The sequence below is a fragment of the Lepidochelys kempii genome, chromosome 1, assembly GCF_965140265.1.
Source record: "Lepidochelys kempii isolate rLepKem1 chromosome 1, rLepKem1.hap2, whole genome shotgun sequence".
Classification (NCBI taxonomy): Eukaryota; Metazoa; Chordata; order Testudines; family Cheloniidae; genus Lepidochelys; species Lepidochelys kempii.
The window spans coordinates 174,901,282-174,927,585 of record NC_133256.1 but is presented as its reverse complement, the minus strand read 5'-3'; the positions used below and the strand labels follow the sequence as shown (position 1 = coordinate 174,927,585).

Sequence of the window (26,304 nt, the reverse complement as noted above, 5' to 3'; positions counted from 1 at the left end):
TTTTTTATGTTGGGGGGGGGGGGGTGACACAAAAATAAAGCTTTGCATGCACTAGTGCCAGCTGTAAACTGTCCTATCTTTGAAGATACTGAACTGTTTTTCTTCACATCTGAATTGTTTTCAGCAGAAGTTCTATAAAGTAACCACATCTGAAGTTTGTTTGGTTTTTAAATGGGCATTGGTTTCTGTTGGGGGTTTTCTTTTCTCATTAAAATAAAAAAAATATATATTTAAAAAAAAAGCCTCCTGGATGGTCTTACCAATGTTGAGTACTTTCTGCCCTTGTGAAGTTCCAGTACCACCTCAGCTGAAGGCATTCTTCAAAATTGAAAATGTGCCCTGATTTTTCAAAAGGGCGGAGTAGTTAGCTGCTTCTGTTGGCCTTTTATTTTAAGAAATTGGTATTTCCAGAGTAGTTTCCCTTGCTCCTTTCTCTAAATTTTCCTGGTACTCAGATACTCTAGATTTACAGTAATGCAAGAGCAGAAGTTATCCGTAAGGAGAGGGAGCAATTGTGTGGTATATGGGATATTTATTGTAGTAATGGAATTAAATTAAGAAATAGGAAACCTTAGGCTGATTACCAGGAAAATACTGAGAATGTTAGGGATGGTGTGGTGGACTCCAAAGAATAGTGGTGGAAACTCCACTGCTTGGGACTTACCTGACCTGAACAGACAATTGGTGAACTACTTTTTCAGACGGTCCCCCACTGACATAGAGAAAGAGACTAGGTAAGGTTAATAGGCTATGTCCATTTCTAGCTTTGATGGTTCTACAGTGTAATACTTAAGATGACTAGATGCGGTTGGATAGCGGGAGACTGTCATTCATACATTCTTGTCACTCTTGGATCATTAAAGATGGTATGCTCATTTAGTAGTGACAGACACACACACATCATAGTTTGGCCAAATGGATCCAGAAAATTGGTGTACTGATAATGTTAAACTGCATTTTTTTTATTCCAAAGAGTGATTTCATCTTCTAAATGTCTTGTTTTTCAGTTACTTGGAACAACCTAGTTTTTGTTCTCTGTATTAGTGATACAAAACATTTAATGAATTTCTCTTGAAATTTACGAGCAGGTGTTTATCCTGTTTTTGTTTTACTAACTGAAAGCAATAAGCAAGTCTGTTTCATTTTCCTTAGTGAAGATTCTATGTTTAAATGGAAAGGAATTTGCTTTGTCTTAGTTGTTTGAAAAGTAAAATGTATTGATTGTAATGTATGTTTATTTTGCAATGTAAACCTTTTAGATTTAAACTGTTAGCTATTTTAGGCCACAGTCCCACAAGTTGATTCAGGAAGAACCTTACACTCATGCACAGCCCGAGGCTCAACATGGGTACTGTGTTCTGCTTGAGCAGGGCTTACAGGCAATTCAAATATGTTAAATATGATTTTAAACTTTTTTTAATCCTAAAACAGTTCACTAAGCTCTTCCAGTGTTTTCTTAAACTAGAAAAGATGGGACTAATTTTGAACATGGATCTAAAGCAGATTTGTGTGAATTATTTGTCATAACTTGCATTTTTGTGCAAATTTCTTTAGCACTTATTTGTTAATCCAAATAATATGGATAGACTTAGCTATGTTAAGAAATGGAATTGCTTATCTTACATTTTTTGTCACTAAGTTCAAGCAGGAGAACCAGAATATTTAGAGCAGCCATCAAGAACTGATCTCTCAAAGCATTTGAAAGAAGATTCTGTACGAGCAATCACTAAAGCATTAGCTGAACAGGAAGATGGAAGTCCTGAAACTGTCATGCAAACGGTGAGGATATTTTCAAGATTTTAATACCCCTTCTTTTGTTATCTTGCAAGTGGCAGGTATTATAATATCTGATAAAAGAGAAAATTATTCCCTCGAAGAGAGCATTAACCTTTTCTTAACCTTTATACGCTATTCAGAAGAAATGGAGTATACCTTAAGGCTGATGATAGGGTAAAACTAGTGACATACATACATTGTATGTAGTTATCATACTTCTTTATGGAGTACAGTATGTTGTTTCTTAAATAATGGTCACGCGTCTGTGTCCACCTACAATTAATAATTTTCTTGTTATGGGAGTATATTAAGTAGTATTCCTCCCAGAACACTAAAAGATATTAAGGGTTTTTTTAAAATTTGAGTCGTCAGTATCCCTGAAAGGTTTCATCAGTTGATGTAGCTTTTAAGGTTAAGCATTGTATTTATGGAGGATATATGTAAAGGTAGTTGAATACTTGAGGGGAGGCATGAATATCCTGCTTCAATTCTGTTTGAGCTAGGATCCTATTCTAGGAGTTAGTATTTGAATTCACATGTCTTCGAAACAGGTCTTCATGATTCATCACATGTATATATTTAACTTAGAATACACATGTTACGCCAGCCAGAATATTGGGTAATTACTTTTTATGTGAATCCTCCAAAGACTTCCAGTACTTCACTTCAGATAGTCTTCAAGTAATTTTGAGTACTGAATAGAAGTGCAAATAGTAAGGCTGCTTCACGAATTATGAAGCTAAAATTCAATGAATTGTACGTTCAGCAAATATTCTTTGACCAACTGTAGGTATAAGTATTTGATCAAATATGTTTGCATAAATAGAAATACATTTTGAAAGCACAAGCAACTTTATTAGAATAATTATTTTTTTAAATCAAAATAATGTAACGTGTCAGTTTATTATTTATTTCCCCAGTTTGGCTTGCTAAGTCATCGTGGAGCAGTGTATGAACAACAAAAATAAATAAAACAAAACTGTGGCCTGAGTCCTAATTGTCCAGAGCTAAACAAGCCCACCTAGTCCCAGGAACTAACAGGCAAGCATATATACCAGTAAATGCTCATATTTCACATCAAGAATTAGGATACTTCTGTGGATCGAGTACACTTGGAAATGGAATCCTGGATTGGTGCTTAATCAAAGCAGAAGTGTGTTTCTTCTGTCTCTCAACCATTGTGATGTCAAGAGAGCAGAGACACTGCTGAGTTGTGGTTAAAATCAATGGGAAACTAATCTAACTCTTGACACCAAGACATACTGTCACCAGTATTTCTAGTTTAATGTTTAACTGGCCGCCTGTGTTCTCAGAGAAAATAATCTGTCATGATTAACAGAGCCTAAATCAGAAAAATCAATGCCAACATAGCAAAACAGACTGGGAAAATTATATGTTGTGCCTTGTACCTATTTGTGTTACCCCAAAATGAGGATGTGAAAGTCCTCAACGATATCCTCCCTACCCTTGTCTTCTACCTTGGGGTCTGCTGGCTTCCCTCCAGGTACGCCAGGATAGATGCATACTAGCTTGGTTGCAGGGAACAAAATACATCAGTTTAGGCCTGTCACATGGAATGAACAGTCCCAGTGAGTTACAAGATTGTGGTTGAGGGGAGGAATTAACTGTAGGAGAGGCAGAAATTTTATTGTATGTTTGAGAAACCTAGATGTCTCCATGTTAAGTCGGTAACAGAAAGTTTTTCTTCAAGTAGTGTCTCTGTAGCTGCTCCATTTCAGGCACTCCTGCACCATTGATCAGAGGTTTTTGGTTCCAGTGCCCATTCGGCCTTTATGCTCTCTATACATACTCGTGTCCCGTACCAAAGTTATATAGGGCTGCACAGAAGAACTGCCCTCAGTTCCTACTTGACCACCTTTAGTCTAAGATGGAGTGCTGCACATGCCTGCTTCTACTACCTGCCTTAGTGTTATATACGTCATAGTTGTATATAGTTGTACACTGTTTGTTTTAGGGCTTCTGTCTTTCCCTTTTGCTCGTGTTTTCCCAACTTGCAGGGTCATTTCGGACTTGTATTTTCTGAGGTATGCCGGGATCACCAGGCAAGGGAGAAGACTTATGCTACCTTGGCCACCTTGAGGTCCCAGTTACCGAAAGCATCCAGGGCTGAGGCACCTGCCTCCATGTCTGCAGGACTGAAAGCTTTGCAATCTAAGTTGATGGTATTGACAAGGAGCAGGCGTATTAAATCTTTCTCAAAGATGTCTCAGTAACCAGATACCTCAGGCACCAAGAAGAGTGCTGTTGAGGCTCCAAGTGCTTCTGGTATCATGAAGATGTCTAAGACTGCTTCTAAAAGTCATCCCTCTGCCAAGAAGGACTCAATACTGAAGACCACCTCTGTTTCTGGTGGTCATGTCCATGCAAGCAGACAAGTGCCATCAGATTCTTTGGTATCCTCAGTATTTAATTCGGTGCTCCGGACTGTTATATCTGAGTCTATGCTTGGATGTGCTCGTTCCTCAATGCAGACGAGTCAGGTATCTACCTCGGTGCTGATATCAACCTCCAGAGTTCCTCCATTACCAGAGGAGTTCAGATACTCACGAGACCTCTTCATCTCCAATGAACCAGAGTCTCCAATGCTTACTGGTACCACGCATCTCTCATTACTGAGGTCTTCTGGGTCACTCTCTAGTCATTTCTCATTGTGACACTCTACTTCTCTGACTTACACTATCCAAGGAGAACAATTATCATCTCCATTAGAATGTGTGGAAGAGGAATCTGATTTGATTCACAGCTTTCTGTTTAAGTGTTTCACGTTTATTCAAGGAGAGTTTGCTCTCCTCCGCACTTGGAGAGAAGGGAAGATAGATGATCCCCACCTTCCTACAGCTGGAGGGGCAGGAGGCAAGGGCTGACAAGGATGTAGCATCTTGCACAAATATTTCTTGATGAGGCTATAATGCCTCCAACACTTTCCATGGCAGATGACTTTCCAGAGTTCTAGGAGCTGATGAAACAAACTGCTCTTCTGCACTTCCTCACAAGGGATTTGGACTCCCACTATAAACCCCTGGATATTTTACATTCCTCAACTTCAACATGTGTGGCACTTCCAATTAATGAGGCTCTTCTAGAGCCAGCCAAGACTGTCCGGCAAACTCCTGCCACAGCACCCCCTGCATGCAAACATACTAGCAAAAAATACCATATGTTCTGGTCATGGATTCAGAATTTTTATTTTCACATGTGACACGAAATTTCTTGGTTGTGGATGTAGTTAGAGGGTGGGAGGCAATACAAAACCAATGCTATCCCATTTAACAAGGACCAAAAGCATCTTGATCTTTTTAGTCGCAAAAACTACTCCTTTGCAACACTACAGTTCAGGATAGTAAATCATCAGGCATTCATGTCAAAATATCACTATCTGAATTACAGCAAATTTAGTATCTTTATTAAATATTTTCCACAGGACCACAGTGAACAATTTAAGACCATCGTAAATTAAGATCTGGCAAAGTAGTCTTTACAGACTTCCTTGGATACAGCCGATAGTGTAGTCTGTTCCATCTCCACCGTGATGCAACAAGCACCAGGGCTCCAGCTGTGCAGCTTCCACAGGGAGGTACAGCCTACTGTAGAGGGTCATAAGTTATTTTCAGGCTTTACAGACAGCCTCTTCACACTTTGAAGGATTCGAGGGCCACTCTTAGGCCTGGTCTACACTGGGGGGGCGAGCTAAGTCAGTCTAAGTTACTCAACTTCAGCTACGAAAATAGCGTAGCTGAAGTCGACGTACTTAGAGCTACTTATCTCAGTGTCTTCATCTTTGACTGCTGACGCTCCCCTGTCAACTCCGCCTACGCTCCTCGCTCCGGTGGAGTACCAGAGTTGACGGGAGAGCACTTGAGGTCGATTTATCATGTCTTCACTACATGCGTAGACATGTCCTTAGATCCCTTGGGATCTATACACCTATAAATGAAAGGAAATTTAGCAGGTGTTAGATGGCCCAAAGATCTTGCAGAGTTTACTTTTCTACTTTCTGTAGACGACCTTAACCTTGGGCCAAGAGACCAAGATATTCCAAAAAGAAAACTACTACTGACAGAGCTACTTCATCCCAGCCATCTGCGGTGGCTAAGCTCCAGTTTTGATGGCTTGGTCAGGAGTCTGAACCACCCCCTCCACAGAGACTTGCTGTTGCACTGTCCTGTCCTGTCCTCCCCTGACTCGGATACTGCCTTTCCCAATTCCATCCTGCATGGGCAACAGTAACATCTGATAAATGGGTTTTGGAAGTCATAACAGGTAGTTATTCCATCCATTTTACCTCCACACCTCCCTCCCACCCACTTCCCCTTCTCTGTTCAGGGACCCAACGCACAATCAGTTGCTGAGAGCGGATGTCATCTCCCTTCTATGCTTAGGGGTCATAGACTGAGGTCCAGTCCAGCATAGGGGAGAAGGGGTCCCCAAAAAGAACAGAGGATGGAGACCAATATCAGATCTCAGACTTCTAAACAGCAGCGTCAAACAGATTATCCCTAGCTGACAGTTCAATGGGATAGATTTTATAGGACTTTCTCTAGATGCCACGATAGCCAAGGCTTACTTACCTATGAACATGTTCACAAACCTGAAAATCTTGTCTGAAGGACTCTAAGTCCTCAACCTTGACAAGAAATTGTCTTCAGCTGTAGGGTCATATGGCAGCTTGTGTCTTCATTAATCCAACATGCCAGATGACATCTCCAGTGTTTACAGGGATGGTTGAGGACCACTGACACACCAAACGAGCACAGTCTAGATAGACAGGTCTCTGTTCTCATTGCGTTCCAGACTCGCTCAATATGTGGAAGAATCTTTCCAAGATCTGTATGGCAGTTCCTTTTTTTCAAGCTCCTCTGACCATTATCACTTCAGATGCATCTCTCTAGGGATAGGGAGCTGATCTCAAATCACACATCATCCAGGGCAAGTGGTCTCCCCAAGTGGGTTTTCTGCACATCAACATTCTGGAACTGAGACCAGGCAGGAGGGTATGCTCCCTCTTCCTTCCACTGATCAGAGCCAGATCCGTCACGATCATAATGTACAATGCGACCTGCATGTTCTACATCAGTTGTCAGGGCGGGACATGTTCCCCTTCACTCCGTGCTGAAGTGATAAAACTCTGGAATTGGTGCATAGTTAACCAGATAGTCATCTCATCATCTTCCCTTCCAGGTATTAAGAACACCATGGCTGACTACCTCAGCAGATGCTTCTCTCGGAGTTACAAGTGGGAGTTGGATTCAGGAGTCCTCAGCAAGATATATTTAACATAGGGGTTTCAAGAAGTGGACTTTATTGCACTGCAGCCAATGCAAAGGGCAGTAAGTTTTGTTTGAAAAGGGGGACCTGAACCCAATCACTAGGAGATTCCTTCCTCATCTCATGGATGAAGGGCTTCCTTTTTATGCATATTGGCTAATACCGTTGCTCTTGAAAATTCAAAGTCAAACAAGACAAAGTTGTCACGTTTGTGCTGACTTGACCATGAAAAGTTTGATGTCCTTATGTCATTAGACTTGCTTCTCGTCCACCACTGCGACTTCTGATCAGTTCTTGTTTGTTGTCTCAGGGCACTGGTCAGACACTTCATCCCAGTCTGGAATTTCTCTGGCTCTGGGCATGACTCCTCAATGGTTCTCTGGATTAAAGACTACCCGTTCAACAGAAGTGCAACAGGTGTTATTAAACAGTAGAAAGGAATCCATGTGACATGCTTAACTTCAAAAATGAAGGAGATACTACCTCTGGCAGACCCATTGACCAATTTCTCCTGCCCGCTCTCTTGCTTCGTTGTCCTGGACTACCTTTTTGGAATTAAAAAGATCAGGTCTTCCTATGAGCTTCATCAAGGTTCACTGAGTAGCTGTAACAGCCTTTTGTTCCCTCATCAAAGGTTTTTCGGTGTTTGCTCACCCCACGATATCAAGATTTCTCAGAGATGTGGTTAATCTTTTCCCTCAAATTAGAGAACTTACTCCAGTATGGGACTTAAACCTGACTGACAGTTACCTTATGAATTACCCTTGTGAGCCATTAGCCATGTGTTCATTGCTTCACCTATAGCTGAAAACAGTTTTTTTTGGTTTTGTTTTTGTTTTTTCTGATGGCCTTCACTTCTGCCTGGAGGGTCAGAGAACTGGAGGTTTTAATGACAGACCCTCCTCCATTTCCTGTGTTCTTCAAGGAAAAGGTCTTGTTCCGACCACATCCAAAATATTCCTCTAAGGTATCTTCCAATGTTCTTATTAACCAGACCATTCATCTCCCAGACTGCTTGTTTCAATTACAGACCAATCAAAAGATCTGCAATCTCTATTCGCAAAAAGAAAAGGAGTACTTGTGGCACCTTGGAGACTAACAAATTTATTTGAGCATAAGCTTTCGTGAGCTACAGCTCACTTCATCGAATACAGACTAACACGGCTGCTACTCTGAAACCAATCTCTATCCAGAAATTTTCAAGATGAAGATCTGGGTGTGTCATCTTATGTTATGACTTTGCCAACATCAACCTTATTCTAGAGCATTAGCTCATTCTACAAGGTTATAACCTACTTTCATGGCATTACTGAAGAATGTTCCAGTTGCTGAAGTGTGCAGAGCTGCAACCTGGACTTCAGTACATACTTTCTCCAACCACTGTGCTTTGGTTCATGTCTCTAGATCAGATAGCATAGTTGTCAATGCAGTTTTGTCTTCAGTATTAGACTATGTTACAAAGCTCCCTCCTCCTTGTCAGAATACTGCTTGGGAGTCACCTGAAGTGGAGCACCCATAGGGACACTACGAAGGGAGAGAGGTTACTCACCTTGTACAGTAACTGAACTTCTTCAAGATGTGTCCCCCTATGGGTACTCCACTACCTGCCCTCCTCTTCTCCTTCTGAGTTTTTTTCTGCAGGACTTTGCAGCAGAAAAGAAACTGAGGATGATTTGTCTGTTCAGCTCTGAATATCCTCAGTGTGGGGCACGAGGATGTATAGGGTACATGCATGAGCCAAACAAGACCTGCTACCAAAAGTCTCTGATTAAAGGTGCAGGGATACACATGCCTCTGAAATGGCGCACATGTAGGGACACACATCGCTAAGAACTCCGGTTACTGCACAAGCTGAAATTTTCTGCCACAAATTAAGCAACTTTTCAGTATAAATACCTTGTTTAGTAACACTGTGCACTGTCTTCTAAACAACTAGGTCCTAAAAACAGGTTTTAATTGGTGCAAACATACTTTTATTAGCTGGTTTCAGTAATCTTCTGTTACATAAGCATGTACAGTTCAGACAGACCCATACTGTCGTCTTTTCCTTTCTTCATTTTCCCTTCTCTTCACAGCCATCTTCCCATTCCTTTATTTTGCTCCCTTTCTCATATTAACCTTCTCACCCAAGCTCTTCCCCCAGCTTAAAAAAAGAAAACCCAAACCCAGCAAAACTTGTGACAAGCCATGTGCCAGTCACCACCACAATCATTTACTTGTTCTACTTATGTCCCCTGCCCTTTTTTCTGTTCCTGAGTTTCCAGTGGTAAGCTCTTCAGGACCAGAACTCCATCGTCTTGTGTGTTTATACAGTGTCTGTCTGGGACAATGGGGCCTGTTCCTTATTGGGACTTCTGGGTGCTAATAGAATATAAATTATTATTATTCTAGTTCTTACAGCAGAATATAGATGTTAGAGGATTTTGTTTCTGTGGCACATGATTTCCACGTGACTCTAATCCAAGCAAATTGTCAGATGGCATAAACTGTGATAGCTCTGTTGAAGTCAGTGCAGCCAACCATGACAGTTTGATTTCAGTGGTGCTAGGACAGTTTATACCAGCTGAGGATCTGCCCCTTAGTTTCAAAAAATTTGTCACAAGAACACATTAGATCACTTTAGTGCTACAGTAACAGAGAAGGTATAAGCATTAGAATGACACATAATTTTACAGCAAAAAGAAAAATCACTTTTCTAAAAAGGTGTTAAGACAAATTGAAGGCCAAGACTTGTGGAAACATTGAGTGTAAAATTCACTACTTAAGATTTTTCATACCTTTGAATTTCTTTCAAAAATCCAAATAGTGGGAGAGAATGCAGGTGGTCTAGTACCATAAAGTCTAGCAAATCCCAGCAACACAGATTGTTTTACTTATCAGTCTATCATTTTGTTTTTTCTTTTCTCTTCTTTTTTCTGACTTTTTCATACTGATGATGATTTTCTCCTGCAGAGCTCTGATAACACCCCAGCTCAACCAGCTCCTAACCAGCGTGTTGTAGAGGTGGCGATTCCTGATGTAGGGACTTTTGTGATTGAGTCAGAGGAGGGGGGTTATGACGATGAGGTACCTTTGATTGCAGTCTTGTGCACAGTTGCTACACTAGTATTTTCTTTTGCTGCCTGGTGTGAGAATTTTTTGGCATGTTTGCACATTGTGGCGCTTAACAGATATCTGCATAACTGAAAGCTTAGCAATTTGTGTTAATGATCTCTTGAAATTCACAACAAAAATTTACAGAAAAGAGCAGCAGTTACCCTAATTGGGCACATTTTTTATGTGGTATGAAATGATTATAGGAAGGCACATATATTTGTACCTTTGAGCTATTGGAAGTTTAGTATTATCTTAGGCTAAGTGTAGTCTATGAAATATATTTATGAACGACTATCTTACAGTTTTTAAAAAAAATTGTAATAACAAATGGCATTCTGAATTTCCTTGTTTTTGAATAAAGTTAAGGTTCAAACTACATCTCTTATCTGCCAAGCTTAGACATTTTAGATTCAGAGGAGCAAATTGTCCTACAGATACAAGCTGAAATATTTAGACACAGAGGCATGAGTTAAGGACAGATTAGCAGCCAACTGTGTTTCCTGGCTCTTGACTTTTCAATTGTATTTCCTTTTATGCTAGGGCTCCAACTTACAATGGTAACGGTTAAAGAAGAAAAGCTTAATGAAAAAGGGAAATATTAGAAATGTTTAAAAATTCTCATTTATTTCACAATTGCATTCCTATGACATGACTAATGGAAAAGCAAATTAAGGGTTAAGTTGTTCCTTGTGGTGCAACTTAAACTTCAGCTCTGGAGGAGTAGACCAGAAAGGCATAGAACCTCAGAGCTACCCCTCTGCAAAACCATTTCCTTCCTGCTTTTCCCTTTGCTCCAGAAGGATAGTAGTTTTTTGCTGGCCTAGATGTGTGGGAATGCAGAGCCAGGGGTCCACCCCATACCCCACTACTTCCTGTCTGTTTGCTCAGAGAGGGGACATAGCTGGTGCACGGTGCCTGCTTACTCAAGGCACCTGGGCCTATGTTCTGAGTAACTCATGGAGCCATGTATTGGTGGGTTACTTCTCTGTGCAGCAGTGAGTAGGTCAAGTCATATTCTACTCCTCAATTGTGAGAAACTTTAATTGGCAGAATGGGGTGGAGAACAAAACTTAAATTGGTACTGTTGTATTTGTGAGATGTCAGACCCACTGTGATCTGAATGCAGCAGTTATATATCTGTGTCCTGTGACCTTATGTCCTACATGATGCAGCTCTAAAGAAAGTTCTTATGATACCCTGACTAGCTCCAAGGGAATTGTTGTTAATGTTCACCTTTAAAGACATTCACAACTTGGCCCCTCCCTACTTATCTGCCTTTGTCTTACAGCACTGCCATCCCACATCCCCTTCTTTTCAGTGGTGCTGATCTTGTGTCCATTTGTTTGCTGCTTCCGTAAATGTAGTTGTGCTTTTTTACATGCTGTCCTTACATATGGGATGTCCTCCCTGAACTATTCCCAAAGCTCTCTGCCCTCTCTCCATAAAGACTCACTTTTGTTGTGATGCCTGCCAGAAATTAGCCAGCCAATGATGCCTAGACTGAGGGGTATTTGGAAACAGAGCTGTTCATTTGTTTGTATATAAGCAGGAAAAAGACCTTTCAAGTAACTTGAAAGTGTCAATCGGAGTATATAAATAACTTGTGTAACTGCATAATCTTACTGGTTTTACCTTTGTCTTCCCTTCCCACTTCCCTCCTGTTGGTTTAAATTTGTTGCTTCTTAATTCAGATTATCGTAAACCCTTCAGGGTAGGGACCATGTCATCTTGTGTGTTTGTACAGCACCTAGCACAATGGGATCCTGATTTTTAAGATATAATTTATGTAGTAATGCAGTTATTTAATTATGAAGTATCTGGAAAAAAGGCAAAATGATAAAAATAAAAATTTGTAGTATTGAGCATCATAAACATTGTGAATGGATTTTTTTATTTGAAATAATAGAAACTTGCTAGTAAGACAGGCTCTCTTAGGTTAGTACTAATTCATTTTGCAGTATTTGTGGAATAACAGTGTTGAACAGTCTCTTCTTTCCTTGGACATTTTGCTCATGTAATTCTTAAATTGCTTTCAGTGCATTGGGAATAATTATTAGTACTTACTTTATTCTAATGTAAACATCTGTTAGATCATATATGGCTGTTGCTTTGGTAGAAGTAAAGAAAAATGGTATTCTTTTGCAGAACGTAAACGCTAACACTGAAGCATTTGCCATTCCATTGTATGCATGCAGTAGGTTGTTCTTTGTTGCATGAGTCTAAAGGCATATTGACTTAAATCATTAAAATATTAATCATTCAAAACTTTTACCTTAAATCCCCTGTGGCAGGTCATGCTGACCCCGAACATGCAAGGTATTATCATGGCTATAGGTAAAGCCAGGAATGTTTATGACAGGTGTGGGCCAGAAGCAGGGTTCTTTAAGGTACAACTAATGTTTCAATCTTTACTTTTCCTCTGATTATTTTTTAATTTTTGTAATACTTTTTCCTATTAATGCATATTATGATTGTTCTGGCATTTGTCTGTTTTCTTTTTCTTACCTTCAGTCCACAGTTAGTAATACTTTTTGTCCTGACAGAAGCATATAGAAATCTTACTGGGGTGTGTGTTAACAATAAAGCCTTCTGATACCACTAGTCACAGCTTCTGACATTTTCTAAGAAAGATAATATTAAGGCTAGTTGTGTGAACTTGAACAATGATGGCATTTGTCTACATTTACAACACTGCAGCAGCGCCACTAGTGTTTCAGTGGAGACATTACCTACACCGATGGGAGACCTTCTCCTCTTGGCATAGGTACTCCACCTCCCCAATAGGCATTACCTATGTCGATGGGAAAAGCCTTCCTGTCAACATAGCACTGTCTACACTGGGGGTTGGGTCATTAGAACTACATCACTTAGGGGGGGTGAATAATCCACACCCCTTAGCAACATAGTTATACCGACATAAATTCCTTGTGTAGACCAAGCCTAAATGCAAACTTCCACTAGCATGTCTCTGAGAACTCCAGCATTTTCACACAGGAACATCTCTGTGTTCACCAAAGCTTTTCAGAGAAATGTTATTCTGACTCTTGTCCTCCATAAAATAACAAGCTGAATTGTTTGGTTTGGTTTATTTGTTAGTGTCAGTATTATCCCTTTTGTATAGTGTAATTTATTATGGGGAGATATTGTTTGGGGTGCCCATTCTTTAACTTTCTAAAGTAACATTACATTTAGAAAACCATACCCAGATGTTGTTAGTTTTCCTTAATATGTAAATTTTCTGAATTGCTAATGCATAAGATTTTGAATCATCAGTGTGCCAGTGGAAGAGCCACCAGGAAATAGTGCAGAATCTTTTTTTTTCCCCCCCAAGTGAGAATGTGTGTTTATGGTACCTTAAAAGGAAAAAAATGGAACTTGAAATGTTTTTTTACCTTGGGGAGTGTGTGTGTGTTAACATTTGTTTTAAATATGCATAATTTCTGGTGAGACAGATACAGCCTTCTATACTCTTACCATATATAGTGAGTTAGTTTGGTTAGAAAGTGTGGTGGGAGTTTTCTTTTTCCTACCTGATAGAGCTGGCCATGAATTTTTCAATTAAACATTTTTCATTGGAAAATGTGGATTCATCAAAACAACTTTTTTATGGGAAAAGGTCATTGCAATGCATTTCCTGTTTTTTGAAAAATTCAAATGAAAAGTGCCACTTTTTGGTTTGAAATGACTTTTAGTTTTGAAGTTCTATTTAATGCATAGTAAGAAATATATATGGGAAAAGGTCATAATGGAAACAAAATATTTTGTTTGATCTGATTTGAAATTTTGTTCAGTTCACACAAACTTCAGAGATTACTATTTTTTGTCCTGATTTGATATGGGGAAAATATTTTAAATCTCAAAAATTCCCATGGGATGAGAGAACCATTTCACACTCAGCTCTATTCTGCTTACCTTTCTGGGGTTGGCGATGGTGTACTTGTATATAAAAACCATACGTACGATATTTTCAGTTAATACTTTGGCTTAAATGCGCAATTTGATAGTGAAGTGGCTTACTCAGTTTCCTAACTTGAAGAATATTAAGTGCAACTTCACGTTACTTCAGCGTGGTTTTCCATAGTCTCTTAGCTGCTCTGTGCTTAATAAAATTATATGCCATTTTATGTTTTGCATGGTATTTTACGTATAATAGTGCTTACAAAGATAATTTTCTGTTTTTTCTTTAGTTTGCTTTCGGATATGTTTGCTTTACTATTCTTGTTGAAACATATTTGAAATGAGTCACTCTTTCTAAACTGAAACCTGAAGTCTTTATAGGGTAGTTGTCTTAGTTTTCAGAATCTAGCAAATCATATTCTTCAGGATTTTTGTATATAGCTTGCTTTGAGAAATTGAAAGAATCTTTCTCTGATATATTAGTTGTACCGTAATCCCGTTTTCTGTATATTGTATAAAGAAAAAACTATTATTTTCCTCAGCATATAAGAATCTTAGAACTCAGATAAGATGCCTGTTACTGTCCTAGGTCAAGTCAAAAATGTATATGGAAACAGTTCTTTTCTTCTGTTAGTAGACTGTCTGTAAAGTGGTATATATCAAGTGCTTTTGTCTCAGGCCTTGTCCATGCTAGAAAGGGTTGGCTGGTGTAACTATTCCGCTATAACTGTACCAGCAAACAGTCCTATTGGAGATGCTTTTTGGCTGGTATAGTTACCTTGACTTAATTAGACCTGATAATCGATCCTTTCAGTTCAGATCATGCAAAGCTTGTCAATAGTATTTTGGTATGTCCAAGGAAAAGAATAAAATTGAACGCATAGACACACACACAGACATACACCTCTGCATTCCACTAGGCTAGTTAAAATCCCACCCTTGAAAACAAGATGAGGGCTTTCTCCGGTCTTCACATGCCTCTAAATGTATAGCATTTCACCTATACATTGAGTGTCTTGGAAGGAACAAGAAGGAAACCCTTGAATTCCTAAGTAGAAAGAGGAACTACCTGCAATATCCAGTTTATTCTGTGAAAAAAGACTGTTATGTTTGTTAAATGTTAGTTAAAGTTTTGGAAACTGGTAGAAACCTGTATAGAAGAAGAGATTTTAATTATGTGAAAGAAATGGTGATAAGTCTTGCAGAGATGAGTAGCCTTGCCAAGTGTCTGGGAAGAAAGGAATTTGGAGTATGAAACTGGATGTTTATTACTGAGTGCTTTGAAACTGCCTGTTGTTTTTCTGTTGTGTTCCAGATTTGTTACAGTGTTAATATACATTATCTTACATAGAGGCATTGTATACATTCACTCTAGTTCAGGTTGACATTTGTTTACCATAGTGCTTGACCATTTTTGTACCTTTAGAAAAAAAATCTTGAAATACAGTAAGATCCGTCACCATTTCTCTCAGCGATTTGTCTTTTGTTCTACACAGTGGTCAGAGTCCATAATTAAGTAGTTAATGAGCACAATTGAAGTTTTCAGGAAAACTAGAATTTCTGTGTTAAAAAAAAATAGTGCCTGCAAAGATGGAAAAGTATTTCTTGTGACACTAGCGTAAAGGAAAAACAGTGTAAAATACTAAATGTTTATACTGTTAAGGCCTTATAAGGCAGGATAGAAACTTGTTTTAAGTATTTGTTTTCAGTAGAAATCAGATAGTTAGGTTCTTAGTGTAAACCATTTCCATCACGCTTAAATATATTTTTAAAAAGCTTTACACGTTCATTAAACATTCTCTGAAAATAAATTTTGCATTTTAACCGTGGGCAAAAACTATTTTTCAACATGAAAGCTTTCAGAATAATTCACGGGCTAAAATGGCTGCAATTGTCCTGTACAGCTTCTGGCTGTAGATACATATAGTAGGTATCTTTACCTTGGGTAAAAAGATGGGACGGTGGGAGAAGTGGTTGGATAGTAAAAAGCTAAATCTTCCCTGAGGAGGTGAGAAAATGATGTTGAAGTTCTGCCCATATGCCAGTGATAGCTGATCAGAGAGAGAGGAACAACCTCGGTTTTGTTTTTAAATGTTAAATGACTCCCATTACAAGGGTACTTTGGGAATATGTTTAAGTAGGACAGGGCTGGGGGATTACTAAGCATCTTGTAGCATGGCCAGCAATATGAGGATGTTAACTTCACAGAAATAAAAATAATTCACTTGTCAAGGGCTAACTAGAAAAAAAACTGATATTTTTGGTTAAATTATGTAGGCAATTAAATTGGAGTATGCACGGCTACTAAAATTGGCTCAGGATGATCCACCACCTGAATGTGATTACCGTTTGCATCATGCAGTTGTCTATTTCATGCAAAACGAGGCACCAAAGAAAATAATTGAGAGAACATTACTGGAACAGTTTGGAGATCACAATCTGAGCTTTGATGAAAGGTAATGGGAAAATGAGATGTGCTAATCTTATACTATTAAATTTTTTATTCAGAGGATACAATATTTAACTCTGCTTTATGTATTGTATGTATAACATGGGTATTAAGTATCCATCATGAACAATATATTTGCCTAGCCACCACTTCAGAATGGTTTTCCTTTACACAATGTTGCAATTTTCAACATGAAATATTACTTTTAAGAAATACATAATTAAATTGTGAAACTACTTGCTGCAATATATCAGTGCAGCCAAGAACTTAGTAGCATTCAGGATAGAATTAAATATTTATGTGGATAATGGGAACATCCACGGTTAAATTAGATAGAGTAACATTAAAGAGAAATCCTTATGTTTGATGGCATAAATCAATCGATGATTAGGAAGAGATGTTCACTATGGGTGTAATATTCCATAGTTTACCATTACATATTCTTGTTCCTTTCTCTGAAACAACTTGTACTGGTCACGGTAAAAACAAAAAAACAGCACACCAGGCTAGATGGACAGCTTGTCTAATTCACTATGGCAATTTTCTGTGCTCCACCCTAACTATTACCAACTGTTCACCTATTTAAAAACACAAACTGAAAGAATATAGTACTGCACTCTGAATCCTTCACAGTACCAGCACTTGAAGCTTCAGATCCTAATGCTCTAAGATTGTTTTAAAAAAATAGTTACAAGTTCAGGGAGGTTTAAGTCACCTGATTTTTAACTTTTTTAAAAAACTGATAGGGCATTTTGGTAGAGGAAGAAAGTTAAAATATAGTGATTGATTTACATATTTGTAAAGTAATTATGAGAAAGTCCTGTACCCTCTGCCTGTGAATACATGGCAAGGAACTCAAGAAGTATACAGGAAATCACACTTCCTGTCTGTACTTTTGTCAAAGTTGTAGTGCTCTAATAATGTTTACTTGCAGTATTTTAGGCTAATAACTCTGCAGTGTTAGCATGTGTCTGTGAGTTTTCAGTTACCACCAATTAATTTTTTTGCAACTCTTCTTTCTTTGTTTTTAAGGTGCCGCAACATAATGAAAGTGGCTCAAGCCAAACTTGAAATGATAAAGCCTGATGAAGTAAACATGGAGGAGTATGAGGCCAGTATTTTTTCTTTCCTAATAAATTGTAACAGAGAATAATTATCTACTAAAATTCAGAAAAGATCTTCTGTTTATTTACAGTGCACAGTTTATCTTGTTAACCAAATTTCCCAAGTTCATGCCATAAGATGTATAGATCAGCTGCTGAAAGACCCTTTATTTTTGGGGAGGACAAATTTGACTAGGACCATAATTAAAAGACAGTTTATTGGTCTTGGCCAACTCCCTAATGACTTGATATCATTAACAGCACCCCGTGGTTTCAGTGTGAATTAATTGGCTTTTCCGACAAGAAGTCGGCATCTAGTAAAATAGCATGGGAGGTATCAGGTCAGTAGGACCTGGCTACTGTTTATCTCCAGCTGGTATGCCGTCATTCCCAATGTATTGGCGAGAATCAGATTCATGTACATCCTGTCTCACACCGAGACTACTTGCAGATTAATCTCTTGCCGTCCTCCTCCCCCAAAACCCTTGAATTTTGAAGTACTTGATCAATACATTCTGACTTTAAAATGCTGACAAATACTACTCAAGAATGAAACTTTTACAAGTCATTTCTGAGAAATTAGTCACATTCCAGCTAAATATCAAGTGATGTCTGTTTAGCAAAGCATTTAATCACGTTTGAAGTTATACATGTGCTTTAAATGAATTGGGGCCTAAATCCTTCAGATGCACTTCTTTTCACACACAGGTCCCCATGCCTCACTTAAACCTCATCTTTTTGCCAATAGAGCCAAACAGAAGGCAATTTTCCCCCCTCACCTAACCAATGGAAGACAGAGATGCTCTGCGCCCCTTCACCAGCCTAAAGGCCTGAAATAGGCTAGGTGGCCTTTCTGTGTGCTTTCCCTCCCCAGAGTAGGGGAAGGATTGGAGGATTCACAGCGTGGCAGGTTCTTTGCCACACTTCTTTTTCTGTTCTGGGTTCAAGTTCCTTCCCACTCCTGCATAACTTCACATAGATGTACACTACAGATCTTGGCTGTGTCACACCTGGGTGCCACCTCTCCCCCTTTCACATGTGTTAAACACCTTTTTCTGCTAAATTGGGGCAGGAGAGATATCTATATCTGCAAAGGTCAAATTAGGATTTATCATATATAGACAGTAAATGTTTCATGGAACCTCATGCAGGCTCTTCGTGTTGGGGGGAATTTTACCATAAATGGATATCTGGCGAGCCATGCTGGGGTTGGAGTTCTGTCCCTTGCAGCCAATTAAGAGCTGCCATTCTAACCGACTGGAATAGAAACATGCTTCAAATTTGAAGTAAAACATTCATTTGCCTATAGAATATTGGAAAAGTAACTCCAGTACAAACCACATTGCTTTTGGCTTGCAGTATTGTAACGTTTTGCTTCCCCTGTTTATAGATTAAAATTAGAGCCTGATTTTTACTTACACGCACGTGCGCACACACACATGGATCTGATGACATAATCCCAAACGTCTCAGTTGCTCCATACAGCCCATATATATATGGTCATGTAAATACTTGGTCATATGGTCATGTAAATACTTCAGCATACTCCATACAGCCCATATATATATGGTCATGTAAATACTTGGTCATATGGTCATGTAAATACTTCAGCATACTCCATACAGACCATATATATATGTTCATGTAAATACTTCAGCATGACAGAAATCCAAAACATAGATAATCCTATTTTGGTCGCTCTCCTTCCCACTCCCAGGAGATGAAAAGGACATTTTACAATGCTGCCAGGAATTTCCCTTAGACTGCTGTATTTGTTCCTTTCAAATGGCAATGAATTCTATAAACATAATCCTATGGAATTTTTGTTTTGTCACTTTACCAACTTTTAAAATTTTCTTTTTCCCTTTGTGTGACAAATATTTAGACAGTTAGATGTTTTTTCTTTTTATGTGAAAAATATTTTCCAAATTCTTTGATTTATCCCTCATACCAGTCATGAGTCCTTATTATATGTATGCAATGCTGTGTGAAGAGGGCAAAATGTATCTCTCCTTTGTATGAATGAACATTCTTAATACACTTTCTTATGTGCAGAGATGGCATCAAGAATATAGAAATTACAGAGAAACAACCATGTATCTCATGGTAGGATTGGAACTTTTTCAAAAAAAGAGGTAAGAAGAGACATTATAGAATTCAGACTGCGGGGTTACTTTAAATTGGTTACATTAAATACTCAGTTTCTGAGGGGGGGAAAGCAATGTAAACGATAAACCAAATGTATGGAAAAATAATAAATGTAAAAGAAATATAATTTGTAAGTGTATTGCAAATACACCATTCTTTTTCAGAAAAGACCAATATTGCTTTGAGTATATTAGAATGGGCAGCTGTATATATTTGACAATTTGTTGCATAAATTAAAATGACACAATACAGAAGAACCACCCATAAATATAATCATCTCCACTATCCTCAATAATTTGGGGGGGGAAGTGAGGGGCAACTGGCTTTCCAAAATGCCCGGTAGGTTAGTAAATGTAACCTCTGAAGACCAAAGTGGAGAGCAATTTCCAAAGTCAAGGATCTCTTACTAAGAATCACCTGCCGGCATCGCCCTTTTATTATACAGAGGGGGCTTGAGCATTTAAGCTTATTTTGAGAACTTGGTGAAAGAGGGAATAAGGCCTAACAAATTACAACCTGCATTCAGAGTTATTCTATCACATTGATCCAAAACTGGACTTTGCACAGGGTTTATGTGGATAAATAAGGATGATGGTAAAACATGCTCAACCCAAAGAAAGTCCTGCAAAGATGAAAAGAATATTGAGTATGCACTTAACCATCCTGAAGTGACTCAAAGCTCAGATCTGGTCACAGTACTAGTAGATGCAGTCACTGAACCCAAAATCTGTGTAGAGTACCTACTTTGGATGAGGTCTGCTCTGCCATAAAGAAATTGCAAAGCAGGCATGATGCTGGATCTGATGTCATAACCCCGAACTTCTCAGTTGCTCCATTCAGCCCATAAGTGTAGCATTACACCAACTTTTTTCCCCCCAGATTTGTACAGGGAAGGTACCAGCAGAGTAGAAGGAAGGGATCATCATCCCACTTTGTAAGGGGTAATGCCTATGTGGTGAGTTAGGAGACACAGGCCCATAACCTTGCTTTCTGTTACCGGAAAAGTTTTTATACATGTCCTACTCACCCAGCTCCAGGCTAACGTTGTGAAACGCCATCACCCAGGGCAGTCAGGTATCACTGCTGGATGATCTACAATGGACGTTGTACTTGCTCTTCATTTTTATCTGAGATCCATCAAGAATTCAGTCGTCCTTTGACAGCAGCATATGGAGACTTAGTCAGCCTTCAATTCTGTTAATTGAGTTGCCCTCCGGAAGGCCCACAAGGCACTGATGTTCCCAATATCATCCTGAGGTGAATTAAAGATCTACGTAATAACTCAGGGACACAGGTGCAATGGAGGACCCCAAGGTCTAACAGAGTTTACAGTAGATCCCAGGTGAAGCAGGGATGTGTCTTGGCCCCAGCGCCATTCTGCCAGACAATAGATTGGCTCTTTGAGCAAGTCTCCACAAATAACAGTATAATTGTCAGTTTAACTTCTTTTACCAACCTGGATTATGCAGATGATATCCTCTTCAGACAGCTTGCATATGACGTGAAAGACAGGATTGCTTCTGCTAAAGGGCAGCTGCCCTTGGGCAAAATCAAAAATCCAGTGTCAGGGCAAAAGTCGTGATTCAAGACATCTGTGCTGCCGGAAGTAGTGGATGATTTCAGCTCTCTAGACAATAATTTGTCGTCAGATGGGCGCAGCCAACCAGACATCCTCAGGATAGACCGTTTAGCAGCCTCAGCCATGAAAGAGCTCTGTAGGGTTTGGAGACAAAAGAAGGTGAAAGTATATACAAAAGTACAGATTTATCAGACCTTTGTACTGCCGATCCTCTTACGGATCTGAAACATGGGTGGTGCTTAAACAAGACAGCAGCAGGCATTTCATATGTGTGTTAGTGGCAACTACTGGCCATAAGATAGTTTGATTTTTATCAGTAACATGGACGTATTATTGAGAACTGGCCTTGAGAGGTTTGAAGTCATCAGCGATTACTACCACAAGAACTTTTTGGTCAGATACCCCATCCTGGAGATAAAGTCCCAGCACATGGAGCCCTGAAGATCAGACTTGAGGTCAGGAGGGGACATTGCCCAGGCATGGACTGGTGGTGGCCACAGAGCCATCCATGCTTAACTTGGTTGAGCCAGGATTAAAACTGTGTGTTGAGACATTTTATGTCTTAGCCAGAGTCCCACTCCCTGAGAATCTTAAAGCATGTTTCGGTAGGACTAACACAGCAAATGTCTTGCCTGTACAATGTTCCCATCATTGAGATCCATTGAGCTGTTGCATGGTGTTCTCTCAATACTTTTATTTTGCATTACTATCTGGATACCATGGTCTTAGATGGATGTCTAGCTTGGAAGAGTAACATAAGTCACTTCATAAAGAACTTCTCTGCCCTCCTTCCACCTGGGCTTGATTGATTGATACGGCTTGTATTGCTTGGTTGATCACCTGTGGCTATCCCAAAGGAGGAGTGAATACTAACTAGGAATTGTCATTCCTTGAAGCACTTGCTTCTGTGTATGTATGCTCTCTGTTTGCCTCTCTTTCTCCTCTGAATTTCATGGATATGTCCTTGAACTCTGAAGTTTGAGAGAGAATGGATGGGGACAGTGCCTGTACCACCACTATATAATTTCAGGCACAGTGTTTAGTGCTGTAAGAGGGCATTGATGCCATCCACAATCACCATGGCTTTCCTTAATGTTCTGAAACTGCAGTACTGGGACACATCTCATTCTTGTGAATGTGAAAAACACAACCCCCTCAGCCAACTCCTTTTTATTGCAAATAATCTTTCTCTTTCAGTTTATTTTCCATTCCATAAACTGCCATTCCAAATAGACTGTACAGTCAGAGGGGACCATCGTGATCATCTAGTCTCACCTCCTGCACATGGCAGGCCACAGAACCTCACCCACCCACTTCTGTAGTCGACCCCTAACCTCTGGCTGAATTACTGAAATCCTCAAATCATGATTTAAAGACTTCAAGTTCTAGAGAATCCACCATTTACCTAGTTTAAACCTGCAAGTGGTCTATGTCTCATGTAGCAGAGGAAGAAGAAAATCCCCCGAGGTCTCTGCCAATCTGACCTGGGGGAAAATTCATTCCTAACCCCAAATATGGTGATCAGTTAGACCCTGAGCATGTGGGCAAGACCCACCAGGAAGATACCTGGGGAAGAATTCTCTGTAATAACTCAGAACCCTCCCCATCTAGTGCCCTGTCTCCAGATGTTGCGGATTTTTGAAGCTGGCAGTCAGCAATGGGCCTCATGCTGTCATAGGCCATCTCATTATACTATCCCCTTTGTAAACTTATCAAGCTCAGTCTTAAAGCCAGTTAGGTTTTTTGCCCCCACTGCTCCCCTTGGAAGGCTGTTCCAGAACTTCACTTCTCTGATAGTTAGAAGTCTTTGTCTAATTTCAATCCTAAACTTATTGATAGCCAGTTTATATCCATTTGTTTTTGTGTCCACATTGGTACTTAGCTTAAATAGCTCCCCTCCCTCCCTGGTATTTATCCCTCTGATGTGTTTATAGAGAGCAGTTCTATCTCCCCTCAGCCTTCTTTTGGTTAGGCTAAACAAGCTAAGCTCCTTGTGTCTTCTCTCATAAAGTAGGTTTTCCATTCCTCTGATCATCCTCCTAGCCCTTCTCTGCACCTGTTCCAGTTTGAATTCATCCTTCTTAAACTTGGGAGACCAGAACGGCACACAGTATTTCGGATGAGTTCTCACCAGTGCCTTGTATAATAGTACTAGCACTTCCCTGCCTCTACTGGAAATACCTCGCCTGATGCATCCTAGGACTACATTAACCTCTTTCATGGCCGCATCACCTTGGTGGTTTAGTCATCCTGTGATCAACCAATACATCTAGCTCTTTCTCCTTTGTCACTTCCAACTGATAAGTCCCCAGTTATAGCAAAAAGTCTTGTAGTTGGTTCCTAAATTCATGATCTTGCACTTTGCACTATTAAATGTCATCCCATTTCTATTATTCCAGTTTACAAGGTCATCCAGATATTCTTGTATCATATTCCAGTCCTCCTCTGTATTGGTAATACTTCCCAACTTTGCGATATCCACAGGTTTTAATAGCACATTCCCACTTTTTGTGCCAAGGTCAGTAGTAAAAATGTTAAATAAGATTGGTCCCAAGACCAGTCCCTGAGGAACTCCACTATCTTCGCAGATGACACAAAGCTTGGAGATATTGCTGATACAGAGGAGGACCGGACTATCATACAAGGAAGTCTGGATGACCTTGTAACCTGAAGTAATAGAAATGGGATGGAATGTAATAGTGCAAGGTCATGCATTTAGGGATTAACAGCAAGAATTTTTGCTATAACATCCAAATTTGTAAGTTGCTCCACTGTGAAGGCCCTGGTATATCCTTGCATGTGTTCTGTATGATTTTCATGTGTATGTAATGTTAAAAGTACAGAAAATGTCCAAAGAAGAGCTAGCCTCCTATGCTCACTAGTATAGCTGCAGCAAATACACCTCGGTGCTCTGTTTCGCTGAAACTTTTTTTATTGAGGCTTTCACCTTAAGCTGTTCACTTGTACAAAAATTATTTTTTTCTTTACATGAGTACTCATTTCGAGGCATCTTTAGAGGGTACATGCCTTCATTTTCTCTTTCTGTTTCTCTAACTCAGACTATGCCAAAGTTTCCTAATGTATTCACTAGAAGTGAAAGATGAAACACTCGCTAATCCTTTTTGACAACCAGTGTCAAAGAAGTGAGGTCTGTTTTGTCTATCATCAAATTTTGTTGTCGGGTTCTTTAGTATTCATCCCCCTGACAGTAATGTACATATCTCTGTCATTATTTTAGATTAAGGTGAAAATTGCCAGTAGACTACTGATACAAATATTTGCTTTTGGGGAGACCATGCCAGTCACACATCTGTGAACATTTCCATCAGTCTAAATACAAGTGGTAAATTGGGGACATTATAATTAATGTACCTGAAAATAAGTTTTCTCTTAGAAGGTCATACTTGAAAAATGAAATCACACTATTCCACACCCAATTTGCAAAGGTTTAAATGGCTACACAAATTGCAGGATAGTGAAGAATCAGACCAAATGTGTCACGAATGTGTAGAAAAAAACTGTTTTCCTGTGTATATAAGGCCTAATTCATAGCCATCTGAAGTCAATGGAAAACCTCCCATTGATTTCAGCTTTGGATCCATCTTATGGTTGCAACAGAAAGTTGTACTGATGTGCATTGAGGAGAAAATGTCCTAATCAATACCAAGGGAAACCATATCAAGTGTGAGTGTTTGAATGCTTTTTTTATTGTATTGTCCTTTGAAAAGATACAGAAACAAATGATACCTACCTGTACAAGGGCATTATAAATCTGATGTGTGTATATATATTTTTTGTGTGTGTTTTAGTTATATGGAAGCCTTGCTTTACCTTATCTATGCTTACCAGAATAACAAAGAACTCTTGTCCAAAGGCCTGTATAGAGGGCATGATGAAGAGCTGATATCCCATTACAGAAGAGAATGTTTGCTAGTAAGTGGAATATGACCCTAATTTTGTAGTTGTTGCACGTGTGAAATAGTAGACAACCTCAGGTAATTGTTATGCAAAGTTGCAATTAAAAAACCCTTTGTATATTAATGTAACCAGTTAAGGGCATCCCTCCCCTTGTGAGAACAGGGCCGACAATGGAGAAGGAAGCAATGTAGAATATGAGGATTAAAAGGAAAACTTATAATTTCTGTTGTTCCTACAGAGTATGTAGCTGCCTGTTTTGCTGGGGCATTATGATGAACCTGTCCACTGCTACACATAGTGTGGCAAAGAATAGTGGTACACCCTAGTTTTGGACAGCAAACGGCCACATTGCCACAGTGCGACAAGTTGACAGGAGACTAATGCTAGAAAAGGCAGCAGTAGAAATAGATTTTTCTCTCTCCTCCAGCCCCCGCCCCCAACTTGATTTTAATCAGCCACAGGAAGAAGTAGCAACAGAGGGAGTGGGCATCTAGCCTTCGGCAGGGATGGCTAAAACAATTACGAGTAATCAGGCCCCCGTTCATGGGTCTGTTAGAGGGAAGAATAGCCTAAGACCTGACCTGTTTAGTGAAGAATTTGCAAGATTGCCCTGACTTAAAACTTGTGATATGGTCACTGCTGCTTTTCAAATTGTTTTTTTTTTGTGTGAGGAATAAATCTTTTTTTAAAAAGCTGATACTTCGTGAAACATGAAATGCTAAGTACTTACAAGTTTTCCTTTTTTATGATGTTGCATGAAGAAACTAAATGAACATGCTGCAGCACTCTTTGAGTCTGGAGATGATCAGGAAGTAAATAATGGGCTGATCATTATGAATGAGCTCATTGTCCCATGCTTGCCATTACTGCTGGTGGATGAAACGGAAGAAAAGGATATTGCTGCTGTGGAAGATATGAGAAACCGCTGGTGTTCGTATCTTGGACAAGAAATGGAACGTAAGTCGTATGTATTTAAGGTGACCAGAGGTTCTGATTTTTATAGTGACAGTCCCAATATTTGCAGCTTTGTCTAATATAGGCACCTATTACCC

At 39.4% G+C, this 26,304-nt stretch overlaps 1 protein-coding gene across 7 annotated transcripts in view; it reads left to right on the top strand.

Moving 5' to 3' along the window:
• Nucleotides 1-26,304, top strand: part of USP25 (ubiquitin specific peptidase 25) — a 146,829-nt gene that overhangs the window by 118,525 nt on the left and 2,000 nt on the right. For 2 of the 7 annotated variants that reach the window (XM_073303641.1, XM_073303634.1), the window contains 8 exons: nucleotides 1,640-1,779; nucleotides 10,015-10,128; nucleotides 12,450-12,545; nucleotides 16,333-16,511; nucleotides 17,537-17,615; nucleotides 19,663-19,742; nucleotides 25,144-25,267; nucleotides 26,014-26,209. In XM_073303641.1, coding sequence (XP_073159742.1) covers nucleotides 1,640-1,779; nucleotides 10,015-10,128; nucleotides 12,450-12,545; nucleotides 16,333-16,511; nucleotides 17,537-17,615; nucleotides 19,663-19,742; nucleotides 25,144-25,267; nucleotides 26,014-26,209 — 1,008 coding nt within the window. Of the gene's footprint in view, nucleotides 1-1,639; nucleotides 1,780-10,014; nucleotides 10,129-12,449; nucleotides 12,546-16,332; nucleotides 16,512-17,536; nucleotides 17,616-19,662; nucleotides 19,743-24,924; nucleotides 25,019-25,143; nucleotides 25,268-26,013; nucleotides 26,210-26,304 lie in introns of those variants that run through there. The other 5 variants (XM_073303678.1, XM_073303688.1, XM_073303650.1 and 2 more) reach the window with 5 other exon arrangements.